The sequence below is a fragment of the Chiloscyllium punctatum genome, unplaced genomic scaffold (assembly GCF_047496795.1).
Source record: "Chiloscyllium punctatum isolate Juve2018m unplaced genomic scaffold, sChiPun1.3 scaffold_1520, whole genome shotgun sequence".
Classification (NCBI taxonomy): Eukaryota; Metazoa; Chordata; class Chondrichthyes; order Orectolobiformes; family Hemiscylliidae; genus Chiloscyllium; species Chiloscyllium punctatum.
Window position 1 is genome coordinate 7659 of NW_027311254.1, and position 22177 is coordinate 29835.

Sequence of the window (22177 nt, forward strand, 5' to 3'; positions counted from 1 at the left end):
GACAGTGTCTACTCCCTCAGTACTGGCCCTCCGACAGTGCCCACTCCCTCAGCACTGACCCTCCGACAGTGCCCACTCCCTCAGCACTGACCCTCCGACAGTGCCCACTCCCTCAGCACTGACCCTCCGACAGTGTCCACTCCCTCAGCACTGACCCTCCGACAGTGCGGCACTCCCTCAGCACTGACCCTCCGACAGTGCCCGCTCCCTCAGCACTGACCCTCCGACAGTGCGGCACTCCCTCAGCACTGACCCTCCGACAGTGCCCACTCCCTCAGCACTGACCCTCCGACAGTGCCCACTCCCTCAGCACTGACCCTCCGACAGTGCCCACTCCCTCAGCACTGACCCTCCGACAGTGCCCACTCCCTCAGCACTGATCATTTGATAAGGGAAAGTGAATTCCTGACAGAAATCGCAGCTGGAGCCTTGCCCAACGATGACCAAGACCTTGAGGGACCGTTGGGCCGAGAATATGGCGAGTGCTGGTTCAGGAAGGCAGAGGATCACACCGTGGTTTGTCAGATTAGTATATCAACCTTTATTTTCTCGAATATTGACACTGTTGAACGAGATCCCACAGGAGAGAGTTAGTGTTTGGTGGTAATACAGAATTGTGGAGTTAGGTTTTGCGAACACTGCCTGTGCGTCACTGTCTCTTTGACCATCCCGTGAGAGACAGGAGTGGACTGACCGAGAGAGAGAGAGAGAGAGAGAGAGAGAGAGAGAGAGAGAGAGAGAGAGATGGGAGGGTCGGGAGATGTTGGTAGAGATTGGAATCTCTCCCCCTGCCCCACACACCCCAAGCAGCTCAGATAGCAATCCCTCAGTCAACTCCCTCAGTTTGGCCTCCTCGTGCTAAGTTATCTCTTGCAGGGCAAGGAGCAGAATTACAGTCACCTGACACCCATTACTCCCTCGGAGAGTATCACCAAGTGTCAGTCTCTCCCACACTCTCTATCTCCTTCCCCGGGGCGACCGAAACCTTCTCCAAACCCACCTCCCCACCCTGGTTTAAATTTAAACAATCCTTGGCCGTTAACTGTCAGTTCTCCGTCACCACCCAGTCAGCACACCACGCTCCCCTCCCCCTCCCCCTCCCCCTCCCCCTCCCGATGAGTGTAAAATGGGAAACTGTTGACAAAATGGCGCCCAAACCAGCCGTCCACGCGGTTATCTGGAAGGAACTGGCCTCGGCAACTTTTTCACCCAGAGGGTGGTACGTGTATGGAATGAGCTGCCAGAGGATGTGGTGGAGGCTGGTACTTTTACAACATTTAAGAGGCATTTGGATGGGTATATGAATAGGAAGGGTTTGGAGGGATATGGGCTGGGTGCTGGCAGGTGGGACTAGATTGGGTTGGGAGATCTGGTCAGCATGGACGGGTTGGACCGAAGGGTCTATTTCCGTGCTGTACATTTCTGTGACTCATTACTTGTGAAGAAGATTCGAGGGGTGGGTCAAATTACCTACAGGAGAGTAACCGTCAGTGCCCACTCCCTCAGCGCTGACCCTCCAACAGTGCGGCACTCCCTCAGCGCTGACCCTCCGACAGTGCCCACTCCCTCAGCGCTGACCCTCCGACAGTGCCCCCTCCCTCAGCGCTGACCCTCCGGCAGTGCGGCACTCCCTCAGCGCTGACCCTCCGACAGTGCCCACCCCCTCAGCACTGTCCCTCCGACAGTGCGGCACTCCCTCAGCGCTGACCCTCCGACAGTGCCCACCCCCTCAGCACTGACCCTCTGAACCGGGCTGTTCCCTGCTATCGGGCCTTGAGAGTGTCCCCCCACTGTCAGATCCTGCCTCTCTCTCTCCCGCCACCCTCAGCTGGTGGGCCCTGACACCCACTGGGACTACCTCATGCAGGGAGAGGAATTGACGGACGAGAGGCAGGAGGATCACTCAGTGCTGCCCAGAATCCTTGGAGCTGCGAGAGCAGGGAGGCGGGAGTGAGGAGGGAGGGAGGCGGAGAAACACAGGGAGAAGAGTTGGGGGGGTTCTCCTGAGGGTGTGGTACAAACTAGAATCACCAAACGAGGCAAAGGGACAGGCCTGACTCTGTCCCAAGGGGGCTTCCCTCCCTTATCCCAATTTTTGAGCCCACATGGACCTTCCTTTACTCTGGTACAGGATTATGAATATCGCTACAGAGGGTGGTATGGAATACTCGTCCCTAGTTGCCCCCTGCTTCTCCAGCCATTTCAGAGGGCAGTTATTCCCCCACATCACTGAGAGTCTCCAGGGAGGTGGCAGACAGCGTGAGGTGATTATGGTCTGTTTGAAAGACCCAGTTCGGGAAGACAGCCTGGGGCAGGCAGCACTGCCTATAGGTGCGTGCACATTCTGAAGGTGACAGCGTTACGATAGAAAGGACCTTATTAAACCGGAAAGGGTGCAGGAAGGATTTACTAGGCTGCTCCCTGGACTGGAGGGTGTGAGGTCCAAGGAGATGTTGGACAGGTGGGGACTGTGTTTTTCCCTGGAGTGTAGGGGACTGAGGGGTGACCTTTATATAGAGGTCTATAAAGTCACAAGAGGTATGGAGAGCTGGCAGCTTTTTCCCCCCCTTCTCGGGGTGTTTAAAACGAGGGGGCATGGGTTTAAGGTGAGAGGTTCCACAAAGGGGCATGTTTTCCACACAGAGGGTGGGGAGTCTCTGTAACGGGGGGGGGGGGTCAGAGGTCGTGCTGCAAGTGAGTACAGTACTGCCATTTAAGGACCATTTAGACAGGGACGTGGATGGGATAGGTATGGAGGGATATGGACCAAACCCAGGTAAATGGATTAATGGTGAAAGGTGGACGGTATGGACAGGTTGGGCCGAAGGGCCTGTTTCCACGCTGTCGATCTCCATGACTGTGTGACAGGGGGGAGAGAACCAGTGTCCTCGGCTTTGTTAGCAGGGACACAGAGTCCAAGGGCAGGGAGGTGATGTTGAATGTGTACAAGACCCCGTTACTTCTCAGTTGGAGTATTGTGTCCAGTTGAGGGTGCCAGATTATCAGAAAACTGGGAACACACTGCAGAGTGTAGACGGAAGGACTGGTTCCCAAGGACGGGGATCCAGGGACGAGGATAGATGAGAGACATTGGGGCTGTTCTCCTTGGAGAGAAGGAAGCTGAGAGAGAGAGAGAGAGAAATCTGAATGAGATTTTCAGGTCCATGAGCAGGAGCTGGATAGACTAGACTGGGAGGGGCATTCTCATTCGTGAAGGGAATAAGGAGGGGAGGGGGCGTGGATTTAATGGGATGTGCAAATGAGGCAAGAGTGATGTGAGGGGAAAGCTTCCTCAGCCAGAGGGTAGGGAGGGTCTGGGATACACGCTCTGGAAATGTGGGGGAGGCAGGTTCATCTGAGGGGCATTGGATGGTCATTTTGCCAGAAATGGCATGCAGGAAAAGGCAGGCGATTGGCACGAGGGGCTAGAACTGGGACAGGTCGAGTGGGCCGAATGGCCGCCTGCACTGGAACAATCCTGGGGATTGTGCAGAATAATCCCAGATGGAGTAAACGTGGCGGATTTCCCTTCCCTACCGCGGGGTTTGGGGGGGGTTTTGTTTATAAACAATTGAAATAGCCGGCACTTTAAAATTTTTAATTCAGCTTTAAATCCCAGACTTTTTCCTTTCAAAACAAAAATTGAATTCAAATTTCTTCAGCTGGCAGGGTGGGCTTTGAACTCTCCTCTTCGGCCCGGGGGCTCTGGATTTGCCGTTGGCTCCAATGGGACAGTTCTCACTGAGTGGCCCTGGGAGGGTGAGGCTGAGATAGATTACGGAGGTGTCGATTCATCTTTCCCTCAGCCTCCCTTACTGTTCAGAGAGTGTCCATGGTGACTTGTAACGGGTTAATGTGACACACCCTGTGGGGCACATCCACAATTTCACTTCTGTGTTGTGCAGTGCGGTCTAATGCTATAAAACATCTCTCTGTCCCCACCTTACTGACTGCTCTGGTGTTTGGGATGCTTCCCTTTATTGGTCAGAGTATTGAGTACAGGGGTTGGGAGGTCAGGTTGCGGCTGTACAGGACATTGGTTAGGGCCACTGTTGGAATATTGCATGCAATTCTGGTCTCCTTCCTATCGGAAAGATGTTGTGAAACTTGAAAGGGTTCAGAAAAGATTTACAAGGATGTTGGAGGGTTTGAGCTACAGGGAGAGGCTGAACAGGCTGGGTCTGTTTTCCCTGGAGCGTCGGAGGCTGAGGGGTGACCTTATAGAGGTTTACAAAATTATGAGGAGCATGGATCTGATAAATAGGCAAAGTCTTTTCCCTGGGGTCGGGGAGTCCAGAACTAGAGGGGCATAGGTTTAGGGTGAGAGGGGAAAGGGAGCTGAGGGGTAACTTTTTCACCCAGAGGGTGGTACGTGTATGGAATGAGCTGCCAGAGGATGTGGTGGAGGCTGGTACAATTACAACATTTAAGAGGCATTTGGATGGGTATATGAATAGGAAGGGTTTGGAGGGATATGGGCCGGATGCTGGCAAATGAGACCAGGTTAGGTTGGGATATCTGGGTCAGCATGGACGGGTTGGACCGAAGGGTCTGTTTCCGTGCTGTACAGCTGTACGCTGAGGGGAAACGGGGTTGATGCCACATTTTGACAGCATTTGGTCATGCCCAGGTTCCCGAGTGTGCTTCAGGTGGGAGAGCACGGCCGTAGACCCAGGGACCCACCTTAAATACTCACTCTCTGTGGGAGGGGAGTGTTCCTGGGTGACTGTAGCCCATTCAGCAGGGAGGGAGGATGGGGGGGTTAAGCAGAATGACAGCAGGCCAGGCTGGGGATGATCACAACACTGATACTGACCATGGGACTGTGGGTAACCTTTCAAAAACTTGACTCACGGGTTTTATCCCACTAATCCCCTGAGCAAATGCACACTCTCCCATTAATCTGTCACATTTTCTGTTTTTCTCATTTCTTTCATGGAAGTAAAACTCCCTTTACTATTTTAAATCACAAGACAAGCTCACTCTACACTGGACAGGGACAGCACGGGGTTAGATACAGAGTAAAGCTCCCTCTACACTGTCCCCACATCAAACACTCCCAGGACAGGGACAGCACAGGGTTAGATACAGAGTAAAGCTCCCTCTACACTGTCCCCCCCCTCAAACACTCCCAGGGGCAGGGACAGAGACAGCACAGGGTTAGATACAGAGTAAAGCTCTCGCTACCCTGTCCCTCCACTCCCAGGGACAGGGGGGTTAGATACAGAGTAAAGCTCCCTCTACACTGTCTTGCCCCAGGGCCTGTTATCCCAATCCCTCACTGAGCCCTCTGCTCTGCTGGTCAGGTGATTGGAAGCTGATAGGTGCCTCTGTCTCCTATTCCTGTGAGCCCTCACCCCTCTGTGCCTTCCTTCACACCCCTTCCATCCTCCCCCTACCCTTTCCAATCTCTGCACCCTCCTCTCCTCCCACCCTCCCCAGAATCCACCAAAACCCAAGGAGTCCCCTCAAAGGTGGAGCCAAGTGGATTTAGCGTGGATGGGTCAGCCCTGACTAGATGGGCCAAAGGGCCTCACCATTACTGTGCGACTTGTTGGGACCTTCCCCCCCCGGCTCTGCAAAGTTGGCAAGTGCCAGTTAACTCGTGTCTGGAGACCTCACACAGTCACTTGTCCCCATCATCCAGCCCTAACCCCATCAGGAAGCAGAGGAGGATGGGGTTGGACATCACATGACTGCCGTCCCACCTTCCACATTCCCGATCCTGAAGTGTCCGTTCCATCCCGCGTCCATCAGGACAGTGTGCAAGATTCTTTACCCCCCCCCCCCCCCCCAAAGGCGAGGGGCAAAACCAACAGCAATGTGCCTCAACCCACCCTATGAGATCGGCAGCAGCCATTCGCTGGTTCACTCCTCAAGGCGACCAATCGGAGGCTAGCCGGCCGTTTGGAAAATTAAACAGAGCTTCGGCAGTTAACTGTCGCTCATCATAAACCAGTACAGTCTCTGTGGTAATGTCTCTGTTAATGAGAGCCTGCCAACCAATCAGGCCCCCCTCCCATGCAGCATCAGAGCTGGTTAGCCCCCTGACTGGGCACTCTTGCAAAGTGTCCTGATTGGTGCAAAAAGGAAATCTTCGACCAATTGTTCCCTCTCTTGCCCGTCCTGAGCAAGTGACTGTTTCTGTACAGTTCCCCCCCCCTCCACCAGTGACTCTTCTATGGGATTGTGCACAGCAGTATCCCACAGAATGAGACTTCAGGCCATTCCTGAAGGGTAGCTAACCTTTCGTGGGGTGAGGGGTGTGTGTGTCCATGCCTTTATCTGACTCGGAGACAGTTCCCTAAGGAGTGGGCTGTTTGGGTGGGGTGAGGACCAGCAAGCTTGATAGGAATATGGGATCAATACAGGGGCCTCGGGGTGTAAACTATCTCCCTCAACACCCACCGGGACACAGCTTTGGGGGATTGGTGGGCTGGGGATGGGCTGGTCCTTATTACATCTCTGAAGAGGTCTCAAGGACAGCTTCCCATCAGGAAACAGAACCCCATTGAGCAGGAGCAGGGCACTGGGGGGAGGGAGAAGTGTGTGTGCGCGCAAAATGTCTGAGCAAAGTACAACTGTATAACCAGGCATACAAAGAGCTTGATGCTTTGTTCTCCCACCACAAACACCACCACAGACAGACAGACACACACACACACACACACACACAGGGTTAGATACTCTCACACTCTTCGTCTCACACACAGACAGACAGAGACGTGCATGTGCGTGTGCGCACACACACACACAGAGACACACACACATGCACTCAGACAGGCAGAGACACACACACACTCTTACAGGCTGTCTCTCTCACACACACACACACACTTTCTTACAGTTTCTCTCACACACAGAGACACACACATACTCGCAGAGACACAGACACACACACACACAGGCAGACATAGGCAGAGACACACACAAAGACACACAGATGGTGTGAGAGTGACTCACCCCATCACCTTTGCAATCAACTCTTCCCCTGGACATTTTTCCAACACCTTCCCACACTTGCTAAACCCACCTTCCCGTTAAAAATTTCATTCCCTCAGCTGGTGCTGAGTGCTGTCCTTTAACCTCCCCACGTAACCCTCTATCCCCCTCCTTTCTCTCTCTCTCTCTCTGTGCCTCCGGTGCCAGCCTAGTATTCACCCAGACAGTGCCACTTGGTGATCTGTCTCCTGGGGTTTTCCAAGACTTCCCTCCAGTGTTCCACGCCGCTGGGACTGGGGCTGAGCTGACCCAGTAGGATGGAGCCCACCACCTCGTTCTTGGTGGTTCTGTCGAAGTTGACGAGCAGTAACTCCAGGCTGACCTCCCTCAGGCTCTCTGCTCGGATCTCGAAGCTGAACAACTCGTTGAAGACTGGGTTCTGTGTGCACTTCTTCATGTGCGTCTTCCTCTTCGCCACTCTCCTCCTCCCAAGGAACAGGTTCACTTTGACGTAGGGGTCTGCGGTGGAGGGGGGGGAGGAACAACACAGGAACAGGGGTTACACAACACCTCATCCTTCCCCAACGGCATCTCACCTTCTCCACTTTACCTGGAGCTGAGAGATAACCAGGACGGGGCTGTAGAGTCGCACACACACACACACGGGGGAGAGGGAGGGGCGAATGGCTTCCCCCTGCTCAGGTTCCTCAGCCTCTCACTCCCAGTAAAATCCCAGACGTCCCCAAACCAGGTCTTCAATGGGCCGACTCCTGCTCAGGGTCTCACTTAAACCTACCCACCCCCATCACCCCCATCACCCCTTCCCTCACCCCCATCACCCCTTCCCTCACTATCATCACCTTGCATTTCCCTAACCGTTTCCCACGGCCAACCCACCCTAACCTGCACATCCCAGGGCACTATGGGACAATTTCCCATGGCCAATCCACCCTAACCTGCACATCCCTGGACACTATGGGACAATATCCCACGGCCAATCCACCCTAACCTGCACATCCCTGGACACTATGGGACAATTTCCCACGGCCAACCCACCCTAACCTACACATCCCTGGACACTATGGGACAATTTCCCACGGCCAACCCACCCTAACCTACACATCCCTGGGCACTATGGGACAATTTCCCATGGCCAATCCACCCTAACCTGTACATCCCTGGGCACTATGGGACAATTTCCCACGGCCAATCCACCCTAACCTGCACATCCCTGGGCACTATGGGACAATTTCCCAAGGCCAATCCACCCTAACCTACACATCCCTGGGCACTATGGGACAATTTCCCACGGCCAATCCACCCTAACCTGCACATCCCTGGGCACTATGGGACAATTTCCCAAGGCCAATCCACCCTAACCTACACATCCCTGGGCACTATGGGACAATTTCCCACGGCCAACCCACCCTAACCTACACATCCCTGGGCACTATGGGACAATTTCCCACGGCCAATCCACCCTAACCTGCACATCCCTGGGCACTATGGGACAATTTCCCAAGGCCAATCCACCCTAACCTGCACATCCCTGGGCACTATGGGACAATTTCCCAAGGCCAATCCACCCTAACCTGCACATCCCTGGACACTATGGGACAATTTCCCACGGCCAACCCACCCTAACCTACACATCCCTGGGCACTATGGGACAATTTCCCACGGCCAACCCACCCTAACCTACACATCCCTGGGCACTATGGGACAATTTCCCACGGCCAATCCACCCTAACCTGCACATCCCTGGGCACTATGGGACAATTTCCCACGGCCAATCCACCCTAACCTGCACATCCCTGGGCACTATGGGACAATTTCCCACGGCCAACCCACCCTAACCTGCACATCCCTGGGCACTATGGGACAATTTCCCACGGCCAACCCACCCTAACCTGCACATCCCTGGGCACTATGGGACAATTCCCCACGGCCAATCCACCCTAACCTGCACATCCCTGGGCACTATGGGACAATTTCCCACGGCCGATCCACCCTAACCTGCATACCTTTGGACTGTGGGAGGAAACCGGAGCACCCAGAGGAAACCCAGACAGACACGGGGGAGAATGTGGAAACTCCACACAGACAGTCGCCCTTGGCTGGGATCGAACCCAGGTCCGTGGCGCTGTGAGGCAGCTGTGCTAACCACTGAGCCACCGTGGGAACCTTACACAATGGACGGTGTAACATCAATGAGCCAATCCTGTTGGGGCACTGGGATTAAAAACTAGTGGGAACCAGGAACCGGCCAATCCTTGCACATCCTACGCTACACGTGACTCCAGCCTGGCTCCCATCAGTCAGTACCGACAACCACCCCACAGGTCGGTAACCTCTGACCCCTGCCAACCCTGCCCAGGCCCTGAGGTAAGTGAAGAGGATGATGGATTTAATAACTGCTACCTGAGAGACCGATGATGTCCATTTTGGGTAGGTGCTGGGCCTTTAGCACCACCACAGTCAGTCTGTGAGCGACGGGTTGGTAACTGACTGAAACCAGGAGCTCCCCTCTGCTGACACACTTCTGAAGGGTGAAGATAAAAAGATCATAACGTCAGAGAGGGACTGGCGACCCCGAACACGGTCAGCGTAAAGTTCATGGTAAAGCCCCCACCCTCCTACCGCAATCACATAGCATCGGGGAGCGGCAGCAGGCAGTTCGGCCCCCTCGGGCCTGCTAGCCCATTGTCTACAGAGAGGACCCAGCATTCCCTTCTGCTCCTGGACTCCACCAACCCCCCCCCCCCCCCCCCCCACCTCAGTTCAAAGCCCTGGCACTCACGGGAGAATCTCCACGTTTATAGATGACACGAAACCTGGAAGATTTGTAAATTGGGATGAGGATGGCAGTGTGGGACAGGTCGGGGCAGGGGGCAGGGGGCAGGGGGCAGAGGGCTGGCAGGAACAGGTTAATGTAGGACAGGTCGGGGCAGGGGGCAGAGGGCTGGCAGGAACAGGTTAATGTAGGACAGGTCAGGGCAGGGGGCGGGAAGGAACAGGTTAATGTAGGACAGGTCGGGGCAGGGGGCTGGGGGCGGGAAGGAACAGGTTAATGTAGGACAGGTCGGGGCAGAGGGCAGAGGGCTGGCAGGAACATGTTAATGTAGGACAGGTCGGGGCAGGGGGCAGGGGGCGGGAAGGAACAGGTTAATGTAGGACAGGTCGGGGCAGAGGGCGGAGGGCTGGCAGGTACAGGTTAATGTAGGACAGGTTGGTGCAGGGGGCTGGCAGGAACAGGTTAATGTAGGACAGGTCAGGGCAGGGGGCAGAGGACTGGCAGGAACAGGTTAATGTAGGACAGGTTGGTGCAGGGGGCTGGCAGGAACAGGTTAATGTAGGACAGGGTGGGGCAGGGGGCAGTGGGCTGGCAGGAACAGGTTAATGTAGGACAGGTCGGGGCAGAGGGCTGGCAGGAACAGGTTAATGTAGGACAGGTCAGGGCAGAGGGCGGAGGGCTGGCAGGTACAGGTTAATGTAGGACAGGGTGGGGCAGGGGGCAGTGGGCTGGCAGGAACAGGTTAATGTAGGACAGGTCGGGGCAGAGGGCTGGCAGGAACAGGTTAATGTAGGACAGGTCGGGGCGGAGGGCTGGCAGGTACAGGTTAATGTAGGACAGGTCAGGGCAGGGGGCAGAGGACTGGCAGGAACAGGTTAATGTAGGACAGTTCGGGGCATGGGGCAGAGGACTGGCAGGAACAGGTTAATGTAGGACAGTTCGGGGCAGTGGACTGGCAGGGACAGGTTAATGTAGGACAGGTCGGGGCAGAGGGCAGAGGGCTGGCAGGGACAGGTTAATATAACATAGAGAACTGTGAGGTGATGCCCTTTGGTTGTGGGAACATTGAAATACAATATAAAATAGGCAGCACAATTCTAAAGAGTTTGAGGAGCAGAGGCAGCTGAATGTATTTGTGCACAGATCATTGAAGGTGGCAGGGCAAGGGGAGAGAGCAGGGAGTAAACCAGACACAGTCCTCGGCTTTGTTAGCAGGGACACAGAGTCCAAGAGCAGGGAGGTGATGTTGAACGTGTACAAGACCCCGTTACTTCTCAGTTGGAGTATCGTGTCTAGTTGAGGGTGCCAGATTATCAGAAAGCTGGGAACACACTGCAGAGTGTAGACTGAAGGACTGGTTTCCAAGGATGGGGATCCAGGGACGAGGATAGATGAGAGAGAGAGAGGGGGACAGGGAGAGAGAAGAGAGGGGGACAGGGAGAGAGAAGAGAGGGGGACAGGGAGAGAGAGAGAAAGACAGGGAGAGAGACACCGGTTAGGCTGACATCAGCAGCGGCAGACATACTGGAGTCTATTCCAAAGGATGGCCTATCAGAGTGCTTCGAAAATACCAAAGGGGGGAATTACACCAAGTTGCTGCCCATTTGTCGAAGGGAAACAGTGTTTAACAAACCAACTGTCGTTTCCAGAGTTAGAGTGCTTTCAATAAAGTCCGACACACTGTACAAAAATCAATGCACTGGGGTTGGATCAAGAACTGGTTCGCAGGGCGAGAGGGAGGACTGCAGATTCTGGAGATCAGAGTCGAGCTGAGAGTGGTGCTGGAAAAGCACAGCAGGTCAGGCAGCGTCCGAGCAGCAGGAACATCGACATTTCAGGCAGAAGCCCTTCGTCAGGAAGGTTAGCAGACAGAGGATATTTTTAAAGTGAAAGGAGGAAGATTTAAAAAGGACAGGAGGGGTTTTTTTGTTTTTACACAGAATATGAGGAATGAACGTTCAGAGGGAGTGACGGATGTGAGTACAATTACAGTGTTTACCAACCATTTCGATCAGTCGATGGGGTCGTTCTGAGTGGAAGGCTGTGATGAGTTGGGTTATGGCAGAGATCATTGCTTGTCCCCCCCCCAAGTTATTCACTGGACGTTCCAATGATTGAGCCAAGGAAATTAAATGGAATATTTCCAAGTTTCCTGACGACTGGAAGGAGGGGAGAGTGGAATTGGTGAGGCAGGTGCACAGGGTGAATGAGATGGAGCAGAGTGTTATTGAAATGGAGATATATGGGGAACGGTTCTGAGGAAGGGTCGCTGGGCCTGAGACATTGACCCTGATTTCTCTCCACAGACCCGCTGAGCTTTTCCAGCAACTTCTGTTTTTGATATATTGGGGAGTGTGGCTGTCCAGAGGGTGATGGGTGTCAGTGTACACCAGTCTGACGCAGCAGACAGTTACAAAGGCAAATGGTATGTTGGCCCTGATTGCACGAGGATTTGAGAGCAGGCATAGTTGTACTGCAGTTGTACAGGCTCTTGGTGAGACCATATCTCTAGTATTGTGCAGAGTTTTGGTCTGCTTTGTTAAGAGAGGATGTTTTTGTTATAGAGGAAGTACAGCAGAGGTATCACTAAGCTGATACACTGGACTGTCTATAAGAAGAGATTGGTTCAACCGCATCTTTATTCAGTAGGATTTAGGAGGATGAGAAGTGATCTGATTGAACTATCTAAACTTCTCACAGGGCTGGACAGACTCAATGCAGAGAGAATGTTTCCCCAGTTGGGGAGTACAGAATGAGGGGGCGATAACCTTAGGACACAGGGTAGATTGTTTCGGACCCAGATGAGGAAATATTTCTTCACTCACAGAAGAGTGAACCTGTAGGATTTCCTACTGCAGAAGGCTGTGGAGGACAAGTCATTGTATATATTCAAGGCAAAGAGAGAGAAACATGTTCTCTGCAGGCTAGAGGGGTATGGGGCAGATCGGGAACGTGTGAGAGCAAGGCAGGCACGCCAGGCCCGATGGGCTGAATGGCCTACCGTTTAGCCACACGCTGACACCGGGATTCAGTGGCGATTGGGGAAAAGCTCAGACAGACTGGGCAGAGTGAGGGGGGGGGGGGTCATGTGAGGGGAGTCTTTTCCGGCCTACTCAAGGCCCGGGCCCACAGGAGAACAACGGGGCACGGGATAGGGCTGGCCCCCTCCTAATTACCGCGAGGGGACGGGCGGGGAGTCACCTCTGTCAAACATGCACAATATACTCTGCACCCAACGCATTTCCCATTGTTCGGTTGCCCCGGCAACCCTCTCCATTTAACGCGTGTAGGCCTCTGGTTAGCTGTTCCCACACAACACTGGGACATTGACGTCATCCTCCTCTACAATCCTCACTATTGTTTCCCGAATTTCTCCTCTTTATCCAACTGCCTGCAGTTTGACACCAGCTAACCGATCTCTAGGCAGCTATCAGAACCTTCCAGAATCGACAGACGCTCGATGCATTTCAATTTTAGTTCTTCCCACACCGCCCCTCCACCAACAACACTCCTAGCCAAATACCTTTCAGCTCTACCCTCCACTTATCTGCGATTTATTTCCCCATCCACGCTCCAAAGGGACTGTCGCTGAGTGTGTTGCACTGAAAATATCATCTCCCTCAGCCCCCACCCTCCGACAGGGCCCACTCCCTCAGCACTGACCCTCCGACAGTGCCCACTCCCTCAGCACTGACCCTCCGACAGTGCCCACTCCCTCAGCACCGACCCTCCGACAGTGCAGCACTCCCTCAGCACTGACCCTCCAACAGTGCCCACTCCCTCAGCCCCGACCCTCCGACAGTGCCCACTCCCTCAGCCCCAACCCTCTGACTGTGCCCACTCCCTCAGCACTGACCCTCCGACATTGCCCACTACCTCAGCACTGACCCTCCGACAGTGTGGCACTCCCTCTGCACCGACCCTCTGACAGTGCCCACTCCCTCAGCACGGACCCTCCGACAGTGCGGCACTCCCTCAGCACGGACCGTCCGACAGTGCAGCACTCCCTCAGCACGGACCGTCCGACAGTGCAGCACTCCCTCAGCACTGACCCTCCGACAGTGCAGCACTCCCTCAGCACTGACCCTCCGACAGTGCCCATTCCCTCGGCACTGACCCTCCAACAGTGCGGCACTCCCTCAACACTGACCCTCTGACAGTGCCTGCTTCCTCAGCACTGACCCTCCGACAGTGCCCGCTCCCTCAGCACTGACCCTCCGACAGTGCGGCGCTCCCTCAGCACTGACCCTCCGACAGTGCAGCACTCCCTCAGCACTGACCCTCCGAAAGTGCAGCACTCCCTCAGCACTGACCCTCCGACAGTGCCCACTCCCTCAGCACTGACCCTCCGACAGTGCAGCACTCCCTCAGCACTGACCCTCCGACAGCGCCCACTCCCTCAGCGCTGTCCCTTGTGCTGTCAGTCTGGAGTTTGGTTTGGGTCTGTCTCTGCTATGACACTGCCCCCCTCTCCCCCCCCCCCCCCCCCCCCCCCACCTCAGTGCTGTGTTGCAGAGCTGTTGTAGTTCTGCTCCCAGAATATGGCCGAGCTGGTTGTCTCAGGAAGGTAGCCCTGTGCTGTGCTGAGAGACACCTAGCTGGGGTTTGGAAGGAGAGGTTGCTGTGTGTTCCTTGCCTCTGCTGCAGGATGGAAGGATGGTTGGTGTGCTCGCTCTGCCCAGTCTCACATGGTCACTGTTCAGCACCTCACCTTCCTGCACCCTGGGGAAGGACCGAGGGCTGCAGCTCTGATCGTTCGTGGGAGCTGAATGTTCGTTCACACACACACACACATCCCCCACACAACACTCTCAAGGTTTCGAATGGTTCCTCCCCCCAGTGCAGCAGCACAAGGGATGCTCATGGCTGTGTGTCTGTATGCATGTGCACACGTGTGTGTATATATACACACGTGATGGTGGTGGGGACCGATGTACAGGTGTGTGTGCATGGCTACGTGTTAGTGTGTGGAGACACGTTTGCATGCATCTATTCATGTATGTAAGTACACGTGTGGGTGATTACGTGTTTGAGTGTATGTGTCATTGTGCACGTGTAGAGGGAGCTTTACTCTGTATCTAACCCCGTGCTGTCCCTGTCCCTGGGAGTGTTTGATGGGGACAGTGTAGAGGGAGCTTTACTCTGTATCTAACCCTGTGCTGTCCCTGTCCCTGGGAGTGTTTGATGGGGGGGACAGTGTAGAAGGAGCTTTACTCGGTATCTAACCCCTTGCTGTCCCTGTCCCTGGGAGTGTTTGACAGGGGGACAATGTAGAGGGAGCTTTACTCTGTATCTAACCCTGTGCTGTCCCTGTCCTGAGAGTGTTTGATGGGGGGACAATGTAGAGGAAGCTTTACTCTGTATCCAACTCCGTGCTGTCCCTGTCCCTGGGAGTGTTTGATGGGGGGGGGGGGACAGTGTAGAGGAAGCTTTACTCTGTATCTAACCCCGTGCTGTCCCTGTCCCTGGGAGTGTTTGATGGGGACAGTGTAGAGGGAGCTTTACTCTGTATCTAACCCTGTGCTGTCCCTGTCCCTGGGAGTGTTTGATGGGGGGGACAGTGTAGAAGGAGCTTTACTCGGTATCTAACCCCTTGCTGTCCCTGTCCCTGGGAGTGTTTGACAGGGGGACAATGTAAAGGTAGCTTTACTCAGTATCTAACCCTGTGCTGTCCCTGTCCAGGTTTGACGGGTGACTGTGCCCTGAACCAATCACCATCCAAGTGAAGAAACTCTGCTTTCGGCCTGAGTGGGTTGGCCTATTCTGTTGAGGCCTAGTCGCGAAGGCTTGGGGAAGTCAGGATCCTGTCACGGCTCGGCTGCCCTGGAAAACCCCCCACAGATTGGGATCCACTGGATCTGTCCAATGCCCTTACCTGTATGTTCCTCTTGAGGATCTGCTGGGTGAGCCGCACCTTGCTGGTGGCAGGGTCAAGGCCTGCCAGGGGGACGGTGACCTCCCCAATCACGTCGTCACGGGAATACCGGTCAAAGCTGAGCACCAGGAAGTGAAGGACCAGTTCCTGCAGCTGGCTGTACGGGATCCCATAAAAACTGAAGGTCTCGTCAAAGACGGGGTCCAGAGTCTTCCTGAGGACCCTTGTCTTTATCTTGTGCTTCCTCTCGGGCAGGATGGTCATCTTGACGTAGGGGTCCGAGCTCTGGGTGGTCTCGTCCACGACGGGTAGGCCTCGGGCCTCCTCAATGGTCACCACCAGGGCCTTCTTCACAAAGTTGTAGTCCACCGACAGGCAGAGGGTACCCAGTTGGACTCCGGACGCTGGGGACACTGGGGTCGGGCCTTCAGAGGGGCTGGTGCTGCTGCTGCTGCTGTCTCTGGGGCAGGAGGACACAGTGTCTGGGCCTTTCTCATACTCAGTGGTGAACTGCAGCTGGTCGGGGAAGGGGGTACAGTTTGGAGGCACGGTCCCATTCTCCGGGTGCTCTGGCACTCCACATAGCGGCTGCCCAGAGCTCTGACGACGGACTCCAGAGACCTTCTTCCTGTTGTTTAGATCCTTGGGGTAGATGCTGATGCCCTTGAGCATGTGGACGAACCGATATGGAGGGTTCTTGGACAGCTTGGGCTGCCGGTGGTGACAGCACGCCCACACAAACAGAGTCAGAGAGGCGGACACTACCAGCACCGTGGCCCCAATAAAACCCGCCACAATGGGAGAGACGTCTGTCAGAGAGAGAGGAGAGGACTGGGGTCAGCGAGACAAGGTCGTAACAAGATGGCGTCCACACTCAACAACCTACTGCAATACACACCCCCCCCCCCCACTAACCCCAAACAACCCCCACATCACCGTCCACTCAATACCTCACACTAACCCCACACATCACCGTCCCCTCAATACCCCACACCAACCCCACACATCACCGTCCCCTCAATACCCCACACACACCCCTCCCACATCACCGTCCACTCAATACCCCACACACACCCCTCCCACATCACCGTCCACTCAATACCCCACACTAACCCCACACATCACCGTCCACTCAATACCCCACACTAACCCCACACATCACCGTCCCCTCAATACCCCACACTAACCCCACACATCACCGTCCACTCAATACCTCACACTAACCCCACACATCACCGTCCCCTCAATACCCCACACTCACCCCCCCACATCACCGTCCACTCAATACCCCACACACACCCCTCCCACATCACCGTCCACTCAATACCCCACACACACCCCTCCCACATCACCGTCCACTCAATACCCCACACTAACCCCACACATCACCGTCCCCTCAATACCCCACACTAACCCCACACATCACCGTCCACTCAATACCCCACACTAACCCCACACATCACCGTCCACTCAATACCCCACACTAACCCCACACATCACCGTCCCCTCAATACCCCACACTAACCCCACACATCACCGTCCCCACAATACCCCACACTAACCCCACACATCACCGTCCCCACAATACCACACACTAACCCCACACATCACCGTCCACTCAATACCCCACACTAACCCCACACATCACCGTCCCCTCAATACCCCACACTAACCCCACACATCACCGTCCCCTCAATACCCCACACACACCCCTCCCACATCACCGTCCACTCAATACCCCACACACACCCCCCTCCCACATCACCGTCCACTCAATACCCCACACACCCCTCCCACATCACCGACCACTCAATACCTCACACTAAGCCCACACATCACCGTCCCCTCAATACCCCACACTAACCCCACACATCACCGTCCACTCAATACCCCACACTAACCCCACACATCACCGTCCCCTCAATACCCCACACATCACCGTCCCCTCAATACCCCACACTAACCCCACACATCACCGTCCACTCAATACCCCACACTAACCCCACACTTCACCGTCCACTCAATACCCCACACTAACCCCACACTTCACCGTCCACTCAATACCCCACACACACCCCTCCCACATCACCGTCCACTCAATACCCCACACTCACCCCACACATCACCGTCCCCTCAATACCCCACACTCACCCCACACATCACCGTCCCCTCAATACCCCACACATCACCGTCCCCTCAATACCCCACACTAACCCCACACATCACCGTCCCCTCAATACCCCACACATCACCGTCCCCTCAATACCCCACATTAACCCCACACATCACCGTCCACTCAATACCCCACACTAACCCCACACATCACCTTCCCCTCAATACCCCACTAACTCCACACATCACCGTCCACTTAATACCCCACACTAACCCCACACATCACCGTCCCCTCAATACCCCACACACACCCCTCCCACATCACCGTCCCCTCAATACCCCACACTAACCCCACACATCACCGTCCACTCAATACCCCACACTAACCCCACACATCACCGTCCACTCAATACCCCACACACACCCCTCCCACATCACTGTCCCCTCAATACCCCACACTAACCCCACACATCACCGTCCACTCAATACCCCACACACCCCTCCCACATCACCGTCCACTCAATACCCCACACACCCCTCCCAAATCACCGTCCACTCAATACCCCACACTAACCCCACACATCACCGTCCACTCAATACCCCACACTAACCCCACACATCACCGTCCCCTCAATACCCCACACATCACCGTCCCCTCAATACCCCACACTAACCACACATCACCGTCCACTCAATACCCCACACTAACCCCACACATCACCGTCCCCTCAATACCCCACTAACTCCACACATCACCGTCCCCTCAATAACTCACACTAAACCCACACATCACCATCCCCTCAATACCCCACTAACTCCACACATCACCGTCCACTTAATACCCCACACTAACCCCACACATTACCGTCCCCTCAATACCCCACACTAACCCCACACATCACCGTCCACTCAATACCCCACACTAACCCCACACATCACCGTCCCCTCAATACCCCACACTAACCCCACACATCACCGTCCACTCAATACCCCACACTAACCCCACGCATCACCGTCCACTCAATACCCCACACACACCCCTCCCACATCACCGTCCCCTCAATACCCCACACACACCCCTCCCACATCACTGTCCCCTCAATACCACACACTAACCCCACACATCACCGTCCCCTCAATACCCCACACTAACCCCACACATCACCGTCCACTCAATACCCCACACACACCCCTCCCACATCACCGTCCCCTCAATACCCCACACTAACCCCACACATCACCGTCCATGCAATACCCCACACACACCCCTCCCACATCACCGTCCCCTCAATACCCCATACTAACCCCACACATCACCGTCCACTCAATACCCCACACACACCCCTCCCACATCACCGTCCACTCAATACTCCACACACACCCCTCCCACATCACCGTCCACTCAATAACCCACTCCAATATATAACCCCCATCCCCCCCAAATCACCGTCCACTCAATAACCCACTCCAATATAACCCCCCCCACATCACCGTCCACTCAATAACCCACTCCAATATATAACCCTCCCCCACATCACCGTCCATTCAATAACCCACTCCAATATATATCCCCCCCACATCACTGTCCACTCAATAACCCACTCCAATATATATCCCCATCCCCCCCACATCACCGTCCACTCAATAACCCACTCCAATATATAACCCCCATCCCCCCCACATCACCGTCCACTCAATAACCCACTCCAATATATAACCACCCCACATCACCGTCCACTCAATAACCCACTCCAATACATAACCCCCCCACATCACCGTCCACTCAATAACCCGCTCCAATATATAACCCCCATCCCCCCACAACACCGTCCACTCAATAACCCACTCCAATATATAACCCCCCCACAACACCGTCCACTCAATAACCCACTCCAATATATAACCCCCCCACATCACCGTCCACTCAATAACCCACTCCAATATATAACCCCCCCACATCACCGTCCACTCAATAACCCACTCCAATATATAACCCCCATCCCCCCACATCACCGTCCACTCAATAACCCACTCCAATATATAACCCCCATCCCCCCACATCACCGTCCACTCAATAACCCACTCCAATATATAACCCCCATCCTCCCACATCACCGTCCACTCAATAACCCACTCCAATACATAACCCCCCCACATCACCGTCCACTCAATAACCCGCTCCAATATATAACCCCCATCCCCCCACAACACCGTCCACTCAATAACCCACTCCAATATATAACCCCCCCACAACACCGTCCACTCAATAACCCACTCCAATATATAACCCCCCCACATCACCGTCCACTCAATAACCCACTCCAATATATAACCCCCCCACATCACCGTCCACTCAATAACCCACTCCAATATATAACCCCCATCCCCCCACATCACCGTCCACTCAATAACCCACTCCAATATATAACCCCCATCCCCCCACATCACCGTCCACTCAATAACCCACTCCAATATATATCCCCCCCACATCACCGTCCACTCAATAACCCACTCCAATATATATCCCCCATCCCCCCCACATCACCGTCCACTCAATAACCCACTCCAATATATAACCCCCATCCACCCCACATCACCGTCCACTCAATAACCCACTCCAATATATAACCACCCCACATCACCGTCCACTCAATAACCCACTCCAATACATAACCCCCCCACATCACCGTCCACTCAATAACCCGCTCCAATATATAACCCCCATCCCCCCACAACACCGTCCACTCAATAACCCACTCCAATATATAACCCCCCCACAACACCGTCCACTCAATAACCCACTCCAATATATAACCCCCCCACATCACCGTCCACTCAATAACCCACTCCAATATATAACCCCCATCCCCCCACATCACCGTCCACTCAATAACCCACTCCAATATATAACCCCCATCCCCCCACATCACCGTCCACTCAATAACCCACTCCAATATATAACCCCCATCTCCCCCCACATCACCGTCCACTCAATAACCCACTCCAATATATAACCCCCATCCCCCCCACATCACCGTCCACTCAATAACCCACTCCAATATATAACCCCCATCCCCCCACATCACCGTCCACTCAATAACCCACTCCAATATATAACCCCCATCCACCCCACATCACCGTCCACTCAATAACCCACTCCAATATATAACCCCCATCCCCCCGCATCACCGTCCACTCAATAACCCACTCCAATATATAACCCCCCCACATCATGGGCGGCACGGTGGCAAAGTGGTTAGCACTGTTGCCTCACAGCGCCAGAGATCCGGGTTCAATTCCCGCCTCAGGCGACTAACTGTGTGGAGTTTGCACGTTCTCCCCGTGTCTGCGTGGGTTTCCTCCGGGTACTCCGGTTTCCTCCCACAATCCAAAGATGTGCAGGTCAGGTGAATTGGCCATGCAAATTGCCCGTAGTGTTAGGTAAGGGGTAAATGTAGGGGTATGGGTGGGTTGCGCTTCGGCGGGGCGGTGTGGACTTGTTGGGCTGAAGGGCCTGTTTCCACACTGTAAGTAATCTAATCTCATCTAATCTAATCACCGTCCACTCAATAACCCACTCCAATATATAACCCCCATCCCCCCACATCACCGTCCACTCAATAACCCACTCCAATATATAACCCCCACCCTGAACCCCTCGATTAGATTCCAGTCTGTAACTCCCTCCCGGGTATCTGTTATTCTGTATATATCCCACCCCCCGAACCCCTCGATTAGATTCCAGTCTGTACCTCCCTCCCAGGATATCTATTATTCTGTATATAAACCACCCCGAACCTCTCGATTAGATTCCAGTCTGTAACTCCCTCCTGGGTATCTGTTATTCTGTATATAAACCACCCCGAACCCCTCGATTAGATTCCAGTCTGTAACTCCTTCCCGGGTATCTGTTATTCTGTATATAAACCACCCCGAACCCCTCAATTAGATTCCAGTCTGTAACTCCCTCCCAGATATCTGTTATTCTGTATATAAACCACCCCCCGAACCCCTCGATGAGATTCCAGTCTGTAACTCCCTCCCAGATATCTGTTATTCTGTATATAAACCACCCCCCGAACCCCTCGATTAGATTCCAGTCTGTAACTCCCTCCCGGGTATCTGTTATTCTGTATATAAACCACCCCTGAACCCCTCGATTAGGTTCCAGTCTGTAACTCCCTCCCAGGTATCTGTTATTCTGTATATAAACCACCCCGAACCCCTCGATTAGATTCCAGTCTGTAACTCCCTCCTGGGTATCTGTTATTCTGTATATAAACCCCACCCCGAACCCCTCGATTAGATTCCAGTCTGTAACTCCCTCCCGGGGTATCTGTTATTCTGTATATAAACCACCCCGAACCCCTCGATTAGATTCCAGTCTGTAACTCCCTCCCAGATATCTGTTATTCTGTATATAAACCACCCCCGAACCCCGTGATTAGATTCCA

The 22177-nt window shown here is 54.3% G+C and overlaps 1 protein-coding gene across 1 annotated transcript; it reads right to left on the minus strand.

The window, feature by feature from the left end:
* Positions 1 to 1105: 1105 nt before the first annotated feature.
* On the minus strand, positions 1106 to 16415 carry LOC140475285 (synaptotagmin-11-like). Its single transcript, XM_072567765.1, has 3 exons — positions 15612 to 16415; positions 9364 to 9484; positions 1106 to 7461 (listed from the first exon to the last, which is right to left on the minus strand). Exons 1-3 carry the CDS (start codon positions 16281 to 16283, stop codon positions 7151 to 7153), a joined length of 1104 nt encoding a protein of 367 aa, XP_072423866.1. The 5' UTR covers positions 16284 to 16415; the 3' UTR covers positions 1106 to 7150.
* Between the last annotated feature and the right edge of the window lie 5762 nt (positions 16416 to 22177).